The 14,334-nt window shown below is 41.9% G+C and overlaps 1 protein-coding gene across 4 annotated transcripts in view; it reads left to right on the top strand.

Moving 5' to 3' along the window:
- The window catches only part of LOC144521381 (uncharacterized), a 79,971-nt gene that overhangs the window by 35,229 nt on the left and 30,408 nt on the right, over window positions 1-14,334 (top strand). Inside the window, exons 7-8 of one of the 4 annotated variants that reach the window (XM_078255941.1) lie at window positions 1,440-1,749; window positions 3,209-3,307. The exons of 2 other annotated variants lie outside the window; for them this stretch is intronic. In XM_078255941.1, the coding sequence (XP_078112067.1) occupies window positions 1,440-1,749; window positions 3,209-3,307 (409 nt within the window). Of the gene's footprint in view, window positions 1-1,439; window positions 1,750-3,208; window positions 3,308-6,233; window positions 6,291-14,334 lie in introns of those variants that run through there. One more of the 4 variants, XM_078255936.1, reaches the window with a different exon arrangement.

Consider the following 14,334-nt stretch of genomic DNA (forward strand, 5'->3'; position numbering starts at 1 on the left):
TTTTGTCCTTAAAGGAGGTCCTAGATTTATTTTGTGTTTTATTGATGCATCTAAAGCCTTTGATTGTGTAAATCATGAGAAGCTATTCTACAAATTGCACAACAGAGGGGTTCCCTAATATCTAGTGAGAATCTTGGCTTTTTGGTATGCTCATTAGTCAATGTATGTGAAATGGGGTAACTCTATATCTGCCCTATTCAATGTAAGCAATGGAGTTAGGCAGGGAAGCATTTTATCTCCCTTTCATTTTAATAATTATATGAATGATCTATCAAAGCTCCTAACAACTGTGGAACAGGCTGTATGGTTGGGAACACCATTATCAACCACCTGATGAACGCAGATCAGTCCCTCTAGGATTACGCAACCTTTTTTTTAGATTGTTGGGCCCCAAAATGCCTGATTTCGCGGGAGCTTTTGTAAAACTTGCAATAAAGTTGCGGGAGACAGTGAAAGTTGCAAAAAAAGTTGCGATTTCTTTTTTTTGTTTTTTTTTTATAGTTCTTTAAAAATAAAAAGGAAACTTGTTTTGGGGAGAATAATGGCTGGTGGATTTAAGACAAAATTATTTTTAATATTTATTTAATGAATCAAATTTGAACATACAGTATGTGTCAGTGGCTTGTTGATCTTTAACCTTGTTAGTTAATTTCCTATCCTGGCCTGGGACACATTCATACGGTTTGATAAGTTAAAAGTCCAATAAGTACTTTATCATTGCACTCACAATAACGACCGAAGCTGTCCTCAATTTAAATAATCCTGTACGAAACTCTGGTTATTGGTCAAATTTGCGGAAAAGTTCTAAAGTTCTGGTGATTGGTCAAACTTGCAAGTCGCACCAAATTCCCGGTGATTGGTTGAATGCGCATGAATTGTTGTGATCGCGACATTGTCAAATCCTGGAGGGACTGACTGAGGCAAGTTGTTGAATGGTGCAGTTGTCTTGGTTTTGTCTGACGTCCCAGTTTTCCTCAATTTGTGTTTCCTGCAGATGCTCAGCAGCTGTCGGTGGTTAAAGAAGAGGTTCCCCCTGAGCAGCAGGAGTGTAGCTCCAGTGTGGACCAGCAGGAGCCAGAGTCCTCCCCCCAGACACACACATTAAAGAGGAACAGGAGGAACTGTGGAGCAGTCAGGAGGGAGAGCAGCTTCAAGGGCTGGAGGAGGCTGATATCACCAAGTTCCCAAGAGAAAGCTCAGTCCTCACAGCTTCATCAAAGACAAACTCAACACATGGAAACAGAAGCTGATGGAGAGGACTGTGGAGGACCAGAACCAGCCAGGAACTCACATCCACTTTTACAACCAGAGACTGAAGACCAGACTGGAGACGCTTCTGAACCTGAGACTGGTGACAGTGCTGATTGGAAGGAGACCAGAGAACCTCAGTCAGCTTTAAACTCTCTTAAACATGATTCAAGATGTAAGAAAACATTGAGCTGCTCTGAATGTGGGAAAAGATTTAGTCAAAGGGCACATCTGAAGAGACACATGATTACTCACACAGGAGAGAAACCTTTTAGCTGCTCAGTTTGTAAGAAATCTTTTACACAAGGTGGACATTTACAAAAACACATGACAATCCACACAGGAGAAAAACCTTTTAGCTGCTCTGAGTGTGGTAAAGCTTTCACTGAACGTGGAACCCTGAAGACACACATGATGACTCATTCTGGAGAAAAAACTTTCAGCTGCTCAGTCTGTAAGAAATCTTTTATACAGAGTGGAGATTTACGGTCACACATGACAGTCCACACAGGAGAGAAAAGATTCAGCTGCAGTGTTTGTAACAAAAGATTTGCCTGGCGTCCTGATGTCAAAACACATAAATGTGTTGGTCAGATGGAAACAGAAGCTGATGGAGAGGACTGTTGGAGAGAACCAGAACCAGCCAGGAACTCACATACACATACACTTTTACAAACAGAGACTGAAGACCAGACTGGAGACTCTTCTGAACCTGAGACTGATGACAGTGCTGATTGGAAGGAGACCAGAGAACTTCAGTCAGCTTGAAATAGGGCTGCACGATATTTTGTTTCATCGCAGGACATTGCGATGTTGATGCTACAACTTCTTTGCTGCTTGATAAAAAGTAAACTTTCACCGTTCTCCTTTTCCATGATTGTTACCGGCCGACCTTTCCTCTTTAAGACAGGTGGTCATGTAACGTAACGTTTGTCCGACAGGGGGGGTTGTTATGGGAAGTGAGGCTCTCCCGTGTGTAGAAAAGTACCGTAAGCGGCAGCTGCTGCTGATACAGTGATGCACATGCTTTTCCATGGGTAGTGAAGCTACGGTAGTCAGTGTTTTATGTTAGCTGCAAAGACAAACTAAATCACCTGATTAATGCAACGTAATCACGACATATCCCGGCCATTTTTCACAGCAGAAAGCTGTTACCAGCCATGCTAAAGCTAACATAGTTAGCCTAAAGAAACAAGGCGTCTGTCCCAACTAACGTTATGGTTCAGAGCTGCAATGCTGGAAACGTAACACTAATCTACAACAGCAGTCTGTTATATATGTGATTATTATATGATATATATGATACATTATTATCTGATATAATGTCATTTACACTGATTTAAGCGCTCTTGGATACACAGTTTGTTGCAAGAGTGTGACATGCAGGCTCTGCATGCACAGCAAACCAACAATCATGATCAATTTTAATCAATTTATCAAACAACCAAAGCAGGCCCGCTAGTCGACCACAACCTGAAATTTAGAGGAAGCAACATGCATGCATTATTAATATCATTCACTTTAGCCTTGATTGATATTATATGAATACAATGGTGTCATGTCAGTCAACCAGTGTATTTCTTCCTAAATTCCCTCTCCAAAATCACTTCAGATGAGTAGTCACAGCGCTTACTTGCTTTGGTTTTTGTAAAGCATTAAAAAACTTTCCTTTTTCATTTTTATTTTCTTTGTAGATGCACTCCTACAAAATCACCCCAGTAGTTGAGAATGATTTAGTATTTCTAAATAGGGCTGTTTATGTCCTCTTGTAAAAATTTGTCTTTTTTTCATATCGCAATATATATCGCAGGGGAAAAAAATATCGCAATGTAAGTTTTTTCCAATATCGTGCAGGCCTAGCTTGAAACATGATTCAAGAGGTAAGAAAACATTTAGCTGCTCTGAGTGTGGGAAAAGATTTGGCTGCAAGACACATCTGATGAAACAATAAGATAAGCAGCATCTGAATATTCACCTCAGAGTTCACACAGGAGACAAACCTTTCAGCTGCTCTGAGTGTGGTGAAGCTTTCACTGAAAATGGACACTTGAAGACACACATGAGAACTCACACTGCAGTGTTTGTGACAAAAGATTCAACTGGTGCACCAGACTCAAAATCCATCAGTGTATAGGTCATCAATCCTCACAGCTTGATCAAAGACAAACTCAACAAATGGAAACAGAAGCTGATGGAGAGGACTGGAGGATTAAAACAGCATTGATAAAGTTAATCATGAACTTACTTAACTAAGGCTTACTTATCCTGTGGCTTTCAAGGTTCAGTTATGCAATGGTTACGTGAGTACTTAAGTAATCGTATACCAGTGTTTCCTACAGATAAGAAAGCAATTTGTGGCGGTCGGTCAGTTGGTCGGTTGCCCCGTGCCAGAACGGGGGGGGGGGAGAATACTTATTTTCATACAATCAAGTATCAAAAACTAAGGAGGACACGCTGTTGGATGCTGTCCTCCTCTCCTACTCTTCAATGCTTAACAAATCTTACTCTTTCTCTCCCTGACCCTGCGGTTCAGGCTGGTCCTCATCCTCAACACGTGCCTTTTTCAGTGTAAGAGTAAAAAAATGACATAACCTTATTTATCATAACTTTATTTGATTCACAGCTGCTACATATTGTGTTCTGACCTTGACAACCCAACTGCATTTTACCGCAAACTTGCGACTAGTTAACTTTCTAAAGCAGGCGCAATCGCTTGTTTGCTAAAAGTCTGGACTCCAACATTAACACACTGACAACATTGTATTCAGAATATAAAATTATTTTATAGCACTTTTTAATGTGGGATTGTGTAAAGGTGTCGATCGATTTTTGCATAAAAATTCATCAGAATGCAGGACATGAAGTGTTTGACACTGACAATGTTATGGGGGAGGACCCCCCAGACACCACCGTTATAATGTGTGTGTGTGTGCGTGTGTGTGTACGCCCTTGAACCTCAGTATTTATAAAACCCTGGTCACGGCCCTGGTGGCCCCAGTGGGAGCCTTTCTCTGTCGCTGACTCGCTGTGTGATCGGGGATGAGCCCTGTGGAGCCGCGCAGCAGCTCTCGGTCCTCCCTCCCTCCCTCCTCATTGTACCGCTTACCGGGAAACACACTGGGCAGGACTGATGACAGAGAGAGAGAGAGAGAGAGAGAGAGAGAGAACCTCGTTAACATTCCCTGATGGGTATTTTTATGAAAGATATAGATTTTCAGTGGAGGGATACGTATAGGCTATTTGTCGGCTTGTTGAGCCGTGTGTTGCCAATGCGCACATCGGTTTGATTTATGTTTTTATGTTTTTTTATTTGCTCTCACGAACACTTACCACTGCCAGAGTTGCAACTGAAATAATAGGCTAAAGCAACGGCAGTTTATAGAAAGGACAAGTGTAATTATGGTCAGATCTTGTGCCTGACTGATGGGGAAGTGATATTGATGAGCGTTGTGATTTATGCATCTACAGCGTCAGCTATTTTTTTGCCAGCGTTCCTTCCTGTTTTAGGGGAGCAGAGACTGTATTGAGTTTTGCCTGCAAAAGCGTGTCTGTGTTCTTCATATTTATATAGAATTATAGTTTGCTCTTCTTATGTAAAATATGTGTCTCTGGTAGATGTTTGCGATTGGTGGTGCTGTGCAAACACCGCCTCTTTTATGTGAACTTGCGCGTTACTGGATTGGGAAACCCTGGGTTGATTGAACTAGTTGTTAACCACCGTCGTGACACAGCTTATGCGGGACCGCGGTTGTTATGTTAGGTGAAGCCGGGTAACTGAAAGAAATCCAGGAATGTTGATCTGGATTCGTAGTACAGGCCTCTGGTTCATGTTTACATTAAAAACTGAGCCCCCAAAAAGTTTGTTTTAAAGCACTTCTACGTGCATGGTGAAAATTAAAATATTAAAAGATCAATTTTTCTGGATTTTATTGATTAATATCAGCTGTGGTTAGCTAGTTCTATTAGCTGACTCAGCTCCGAGGTGCGAAGGACCACACCTGGAAAGAAAAACCTCCTCCGTTTTGTTTGTTTATTCACGGAAGTCACTTATCACTACCACTAATATATTTAATTTAATGTTATGTATGTTATAATTCAACTTGTGTACTTTTTTTAGATTTTGTAGATTTTTGACTATGATTTGTTTTCTACACATTTAATAATGTTGGAGCGAGCCTGAGTTTTGAACTGCCAACGACTGCTTCTTTGTGTTTTTGTGCACATGACGCAAATCAGATGAATATACGAATAACTTGAGAGAGAAGATGTGTGTTTTGTATGTTTGTGAGATAGATAGATAGATTATACATTGCACTTAGACTAAATTTTAGAAACAATTGTTTCTTTTAGCTTTTGGTTCTTTGGTCAGGAACTTTTTTTTTTAAATGGTCTGATTTTTATGATAATAATCGGTCAAATATAAACATAAACATTAACTTCACCTGTAGACAAACAACAAAAACAGTTGACATCTTACATTTACACTCCAAGATTAAACCTTCTGTCTTCTGTTTGACACAAAGGGGAAACAAACTACCATCAACTTTAATTTGGTTCTTTATTTTCTCAGAGCTCTGAAAATGCATTTAAATATTTGTCTTTCTTCAAACGTGTGTTTTAATCATTTATATTCCTGTGTGTTTTCCAGAGGAAGTCTGTCACTATTTTAATCATATCTTGCAGGTTTTTTTTTTCTTCAAATTTGCCTAAAACACTTCCGGACTTTTATTTTGAAGCTCAGCAACTAATCTGCACCGGAAGCTATAGTCTTTACTAACTTCACACTTTGAACAAGATGGCGTCTAGCAGAAAGGTGTAAGAAGTGGAGTCTCTGTTGTATTAGAAAGAGGTAAATGTAAAGTCCAGATGCTGAGAGCTAACAGGAGCAGCGACTCAACATGGCTGCTGAAGAGATTATTTGGGTTTGAAAGAACGATAGCAGAGTACGAGGAGGAACTTTGTCGTTCAAAAGAGGAGGAAACGAGCGATAACGGGAGCTGCTGGACGCTGTTTTCAACCTCAGCTTCGGTTCCACAGAGCAGGTTTGTTCATTAAACCTTCAGCTGATCTTTCTCTCCTTCCTGTCATCTGCTCGCTTATAAACTATATGACGATAGGACGTATGTAACAAGCATTTGTTCATAAGATCTATTTGAATTCTGCTTCTTAAAGGTTAAAGTCGCCAAACCCACCAGACTCCATGTAAATAAACAGGCATTTTATCATCGTAAAACGCACTTCATTCAAAGTGGACAGAAACAAAATAGAACTACCAAAAGCCGTCTTGGTTCATCTTTCCACTGTTCCAACAATCACCACTCTGGTTTGGTTGAAGTAAACTCTTAATTCACTCATTTACATGTGGAGATATGCTGGCTCTATACACACTACAAAGTACTGCTTATTTACATGGAGTCTGGTGGGTTTGGTGATGGGGATTTCGGGGCTGTTTTCTAGATAAAGGTTTTTATTTAATAGGTATTCCCTTAGGACTATATAGGTGATGGGTACATAGTAGTGATGTACACATTGGGGTGTCGGTAAGAACACACGGGATGCTCAGGCTGTATGGTTATTTGCTATTTACTGATTGAACCACTGAGGCTTAGAGGTGTCTAGTTGAAGGAAATGTGAGTGTTTGTGGGTCTATAACAAGAACAAATACACGTTACAAAAACATAATGAGAATTCAAGTAACCATATACTAGCTTATTTCTAGCCATGGTAGTCAATTTATCATTATCTGGAAATAACAAACACTGCTTTTTCCATTAGGTTGCAATAAAAATAGACAAGCCATTTACATAGGAGACTGTCAACATTGTCCAAATACAACAGTCTTACTAGAACTAGAGAGGAACAGCTAAACTAGCAAGATTCAACAGGTTTACTGTCAAATGCACATTAAAGACATCCAATGAAAAGTTAGCTTTGCTAGTCTTCCTTACACAATGAATACAATTAAGTTAAAAACAAACAATAAAAAAGTAATAAATAGTTTGAAAAAGATATACAAAATGGAGATAAGAATATGGATAAAGTGCACTGTGACTAGACAGCTCTGTATGTGGTGTGAGTCCAGGCGTTTAGGAGGGGAGGATGATCCGGGACATGGGCATGGATAGACTACACTTGACTATGAACAGGGCTTTATGGTCACTTCTTTTCCCCCAAGAAGCACGTTTTGCTCCCAAGTGGAAAAATGTAGGATTGACTTACAGAGGCTACTGCTTTTAATTTGTACAATAATAGAATTATGTTATGGATACAAAAACGTTATGAAGTGTAATGCTTTTCTACATTCTATTGATAAAAAATGATCAGTAATGTTGAATATAGCCTATGGTGTAACGGACCACCACAGTTCATGCATACATGAATTGCAGTTTAACCGTCATAGTGTAAAACTAAACACTTCGTGATTGCGGCACAGCAGAAAGACAGAGCGGAACGACGCCGCTTGTTCGGGTTTTTATTGTGTACTCCCGTAGGCGTACTACACTTCGTTCAGGTGTGTACCAAAAACACAGAATTGGACTACTATTAAACGCCACTACGAGACGTTTTTAACCGGTCATTAAACTCTCAATTTAATATTGATGCCATCAGACGGCCGTGTGGACAGACAGCAGTCCGAGCTCGAAGCTCTGCGCCCGTCAGCAGCGGCTTCTCTCTGCGCGGTCAGTCCCTCAGAGCAGCATGATCACCGGGAGAGTCCGGTACAGCCTGAACTCTGCAAACGGGGATCTCGTTAGCGCTAGCTTCACAGCGGAGTGTTCTGTTCTATTCAAAACGATGCAGCTTAGCTGTCTTATCAGCGCCAGCCGCATTGTATAAAATATACAACACGGCATCATGACTTCGTGTAAATATACACATCAACTTTCTTAAGCCAAGTGGCGTGTTATCTGTGCGCATTTTGAGCTATCCGCGTGTATGTCTAAGGTGTATACAGCGGGCGTACACATACATGCCACTTGGCGTGTTAGTGTTATCGCCACTTGGCATGTTATCGCGAGAAGAATGTGTTATCGCGAGAAGAACGTGTTATCGCGAGAAGAACGTGTTATCGCGAGAAGAAAGCTACGGTTGAGTTTAGGAAACGTGACACGCGGGACGCGATCCCCGGTCTCCTGGGTGAAAGTCCTGTGTTTGACCCATCCTCCACCCCGACAACCTCCCTATGCGGATTTCCGCCCTTTCATACTATTCGCTACGGCGTAAATTCACACGCTAAAAAGCGAGTATGCGTCTTGATAACACGCCAATAATGGCATACGAATTGGCGTGTCATACATGCATTATATATATCATATCAGTCTGAAAATATATCAGCTGTGTTTGAGAGGGAGGCTAGCTGCTGAAAATCAGACGTTTCGACGCTGGCTATAAACCTCTTTGGGGAGCGCCAAAACTTTCTCTATGCAGGAAAAACCCTGATTTAAGTTGACTTTTTTTTTGTCATACAAATACAAAGAATGGGCTATTTTCTATTCACATTCAGATTATGGTGTTCATTGTGGACAACAAAGAGACAAATTTAAAATGTTTGCAAAGAGCCGATTATATGTAGTGCCACGTAACTGTAATGCTTATTAACTTCAGTCATTCAAGTTACTTCAATTATTATTTACATTTAGCAACATTTAAGAAAGCAGAACGTTAATGTGTCAACAAAATTAACAAAAATAAACAGTCAACTATAAGTGCAGTTCTGTGTCACATCTCAAGCATCACTTTTATAAGGCCATCCGAAAGCAAAAACGTTTACATGCAGTCATGCTATTGACTGACTGACTCCTGTCACTGTCCTGTGCTGTGTAGTTTGGCTCATAGTCTGAGGCTGTCTGTGCAGTATCTGTCAGTCTTTGATGATTTTCATCACCATTAAAACGCCATTTCACACATGTAAGTGGATCCAAAGTAGGCACTCACTCTTTGTGCACATGCAGTGAGACGAGGAAACTTCTCTCTGCTTACAAGTCTCCAAAAGTCACTGTCCCTTGATCTGACCTTTAGTTCGATGTCATTTTGCAAATCAATTGTCTCCATGTTAACACCACTTGGCAGAGCAAATACTTGAGAGAATTTAGCTGATACCTGTTGTGTATCAATGGGCTGAAATGAGTTTGAGACTAATGAAGCAATATCTTTCATGGCGTCTAACTCAGTAAAACGCAGACTGATGTCCGTTGCAACTTTGTCCAAGTGAGCACAGTACTGCCCTGGGTAAAAAAAAAAAAAAGCATCTTTGTCTTTGATGTCCTGTGATGTTTTTTCCAGGTTGGGAAAGTATGTTAGCTTCCTGTTCTTTAGATGTGTGGTCCTAACACTGAGCTTGGCCTTCACAGCGCTTAGGTTATTACAATGGGCTATGTTGACAAGTAGCTAATGCTAATGCTAGGTGGGGAACGTAACAGTTACAAGATTGTTCAACACACTCTAGAGGTTATTTTTAAAAATGATTTTGACCACAGTTAATGTGTTACGTTTAATATTGTAATGGGTCATTTATGTAGTAGAAATGTGAATGTTTTTTTTTTTAGAAGTTTGTGCCTTCTAGACCGAGAAAAGCCAGAAAATGTATTTTTGGCTCATGTGGATGAAAGACAACAACTACGAGTCCACTCCTATGTCACGTCTACCGGTTACAGACATAGACAGAGGCAGTCAAGTCAACTCAAGTGGGTTTTATTGTCATTTCAACCATATACATGAAACGTTTCACCGTGGCTCAAGTGGTGTTACACATTTAAAATATATAAAAACTACATTATATAAAAACGACATACGAAACAGGCTACATTTAGTGCACACACATTATAGGCGCCGTAAAGTTCAGCTAACGCATTGGTAGCATTAGCGCTTGGTGTGATGTAAACACAGAGTATAAACACAGCTGTGAATTTGCGTGTAATGTAGAATGGCCATTTAACAGTCACAAACTCCACCAGCGGTTAGCAGTAGTTGGATAAAAGCACCCCATTTCTGCACCAGTCCGTGTTAACACAGCCCACCTCCACGAGTCTTGCCCGACAGAGCAGCAGCATCTGCTCGGAATGCCAGCAGGCCTGGTAGCGGAGTCCGGTACACTGTTGTTCAGCCATGTTTCCACAAAAACGGCAGTCTCTGAATTCGCGTTGGGAGTTTCGTTGAAGTTAGATGTAGTCCAGTTTGTTGTCTAATGAGCGGACACTTTCGCTTTCACGCACACCGCTCTCGATGTCCTCTTTCCCAGGCTAGCGGGATTGAGCGACTGAGGTGCTGATCTCCGTAGCAGGCGAAGCTCGTGTAGTGTGTTGAGTATTCCGTCTGTAATAAAGTGTCGTGCATATTCTTCAATCTGTACCAATGTATCCCGGTGGTACACATGTGCAGTAGTTTGAATGCACATCATTGTTGTAAAAGTTTGCTGCTGAAAAGAGAGAGCCTGTTTAGCTTAGCTTCAAGATGGCTGACACTCGACTTGCATCGGTAGTGACAGTCCCACCCCCTATGGACGGGTTGAAAACATGCAGAACTAGCTGGCAGTAGTCCATAGCCTCTGGGCAAACATGCCCCAGATGACGCTAAATGACGATTTTTGCGTCATCAGAGGCTTTTTTCCAGACCCACAATACAGAGAAATCTAGTCTCAGGGGGACATGAGGGAGGGAAGCACGGTCATTCGAAAATACTACCGGGTTTCTACTGATACAAAGCTTAATGCTAATCGGTGAAGTATCCCTTTAACAGCTCTGGGCTAACCTACAGTTAGAGAGCCTTTGTTAGCCCTGTTAAAGGCACCACCCCTGGGAAATAAAATGGAAAGATTACTTCCGTCAAAACACGGGCACCCAGATGTTACGTTTGAGAGTAATTGTAAATCATACAATGTCACAGAAGAAAATACTGGTAACACTGCTTTTTCTGGCAAAAGGCATCATTTTCTGATTAATTACATGCCACTTTGCAACACAGTAATACAGCAGAAACCTTATTTATTGATACATATCAATATTAATCCAGCTTAATGTTACTACAATGTATGTGCTGGTTGACAAGTAGCTAACATTACTGCTATGTAATGCTGGGTGGATAACATTATAGGGTTACAACATCATTTAACACGCTCATAAAGTTATTAGTAGTATGATTGTTTTGACCATGGATAAAAGCAGCACTGCACTAACCCACGAATAAGTTCACTAGTAACGTTAACGTTAGCTGTATAGATAGACGATTAATCTAATGCTAATTTAGCCAGCTAGCACACCCCGCTCTTCCTGCCTCACTCCCCCGGGCACAAAGAGACTTCATTCGGGATGATAGCTGACAACACAGCCGGGACATGTAGCAATAGCTAGTTACCGTTAGCCCCAGCCGGTGCCGGGAGCTTACGACGCTAACGGCAGTTTAAGGAAGCGTCGGGAAACGGAGAATAGCAGACCCAGGCATCCTAGTCACAACATCGGCCATCCATAATGTGAGCTACCGGTGTTTGTACCTAAAATCTCCTCTGAATCCCCCCCCCCCCCTTTCGCGTTTAGCTGTCTTTACAGTTAGCTAGCTAAATTAAGCAGACAAAAGGTGGGTTAAGCACCAAAACGAATAGTTAAGATTACAGAAAAGTGAAGGGGGAGATCATTCTGGGCAGCTGAGAGATGTTCTCCTGCTGCTGACAACAGCAATCGAACATCCTCGCCGTCCTGGAGATTCCCCCTGCAATCCCCTCCCACACTCGTCTCTCAGCCTCGTTGAGTAGCTAGCTAGCGTTAGAACAAACCCCGTCCGCCCGGTAAAATCCAAAAGGAGACATTGGCATGTGAAATATACTGTGATAGTGTGGTTTTAGCTGCTGGCTAATCATTAGCCAGCAGCTAAAACCTTCTAATGTTAGCCGCTAATGTCTGGTAATAACTGGTCAGCTAGCTACCAGTACAGATTGAATCAAGAAAAACGTAATTATGTTGGGGAAACTGCAGCTATTTTATTAGCATGACATGAAAAAACGTTACTAAACTTGAATGGGTAAACTTGTCCCTGAACAGATGGTACGATAGTGTTTAGCAATAAAAACTCCCATAATTCCACGCAACTTCCCAACGTCATCAAAATGTGTTTACTGTGTGTCTGTGTTTACAATCCATTGTTTTGGTTGAGAGACCCATAGCGGCAGAAAGTTACATATTGTACGTTTAAGTCAGATGAAGTCATCTCGTTACGGTTTAAATAGTCTATATCCTCGACGTTCCACTTCCAGGATTGCTCCAGTGCCGCAGGAAATAAACCATCAGAGTGTTATCTCCTATTCCCTTTAAAGGCATACTATGCAGTTTCTGTTTTTTGTCAAACAGCTACCCCTGTGGAGTACTTGTATTTAACGTTATTGTCGTAAATACCACTCACGCAGAGCTGTCTCTGCACTCACGGCCTGATCCTCTCCCCCCTGGTCTTATTATCAACAATGGATGAATCAACAACTTCGTAAATTAGATTAGATCAGAGTCAACTTTATTGTCATTGTGCAGAGTACAAGTACAAAGACAACGAAATGCAGTTTGCGTCTAACCATAAGTGCAAAAAAAGCAGAAAAGTGCAATGTGATACATCGGCATATATCGGCAGGTGGTGGCAAAAACTGACATACAACAAGCAAGCGCTACAACATAGAACGCAAGCAAGTTTACTTGACATGTTGATAAAATGTCGGGAGTACAGTCTTCAAGTTGGCCTTAGTAGGTCTGCGATTATATGAACACCGTTGGGGTGGGCCCGCTGCTGTTCGTTTATGGTGTCCAGCAGGAGAGAGAGTGCCATGTTTACATTGGAGTCGGGTGGAATAAACACAGCCGTAACGATCGCTACTGTTAGCTCTCTCGGTAGAAAAAAAATGTACACGAGGTCAGGGGAACAGTGTTTATCTATACCTGTCCCATTATTACACCAGTTATGCACATACATACAGAGCCCCCCTCCCTAGCTCTTACAGTCCTGTCCCAGCGGAGCAGAGTGCGGCCTGCTAGCTGCATGCTAGCATCGGGTATCCCTGGGTCAAGCCAGTTTTCAGTGATAATCAAAACAGCAGTCAGGAACATAGCGATATCCAGCGAGTTGTAATTCCAAGTCGTCCGTTTTATGCACCAGGGATCTGGCATTGGAGAGATACAGGCTCGGTAGAGGTGGCTTGTGTGCTATGCTAGTGTGACAGGATGAGGTTTTCCCCTCCCTCTTACCTGTGCACGGGAGTGCGCACCAGTACACCTGGGGCTCATCCCCTTTGATTGGGAGAGGTGGGGGCTCTATTTAAGCCTGTGTGTGTGTGTACTCGTTCTGTTTCGGTCTTCTCCTGCTGGGTGCTTGTGGAGACGTGTCCGGGTTGGCGTGCTGTACGTTTTTGCCGCTGCCCTAGGTCGTCAGTTTGCTGCGGTGTGGTAAGGGCACTTTTTCATCTTTCGTGCCTTTTATTGTTTTGTGTCGCCGTGCGTGTGACACTAACGTGCGTACTTTCATAGAGCCAACCCTGTCTTGGCTGTGGATGTCCCCACGTGGGTAGATGTACACCTGGGCTGCATGCCTCCCTGTCTCGACCCATTTGGCGTTATCAAGATCTTATTTGTTATAGTGTGGGCCGCTGTGTGCGTGCACGGAGTGGGTGCCTCCGCCGTGTCCTGTAAATCGGTAAGTTGCTGTGTCTGCCTGCTTGCTTTAAATCTATTGCGGTCCTGTTTTAATGGTGTGTTTCACAATACAGCTGGACCGGGCTGCAGCCTCATGCATGCTGCTGCGGGGCTATCGTGGTGCCACAACTAATTAAAGGGCCAGTACTCCCCGGCGCGTTCTTCTCCCACTGATGCTGTTCTGGATATTGGTACAAAAGCGGTCTGGGTACTGGTACAAAATTGGCTCTGTAAAGATTTGTATTAACTGTTGTACATATTGCATGTGGCTTTTTGTTCTTTTCATTTTGGTTGATTTGCTTGTTTTCTCATTATGCATGCTCGATTGTTGATTTGAATTGTGTTTTGTTTCTTGTTTATTACTTTTCTAATATCCATTACCTATTCCTTTTTAACAGAAAAGATGGAACCATTTTAGTATAACATT

This window comes from Sander vitreus, chromosome 7, assembly GCF_031162955.1.
Source record: "Sander vitreus isolate 19-12246 chromosome 7, sanVit1, whole genome shotgun sequence".
Lineage (NCBI taxonomy): Eukaryota > Metazoa > Chordata > Actinopteri > Perciformes > Percidae > Sander > Sander vitreus.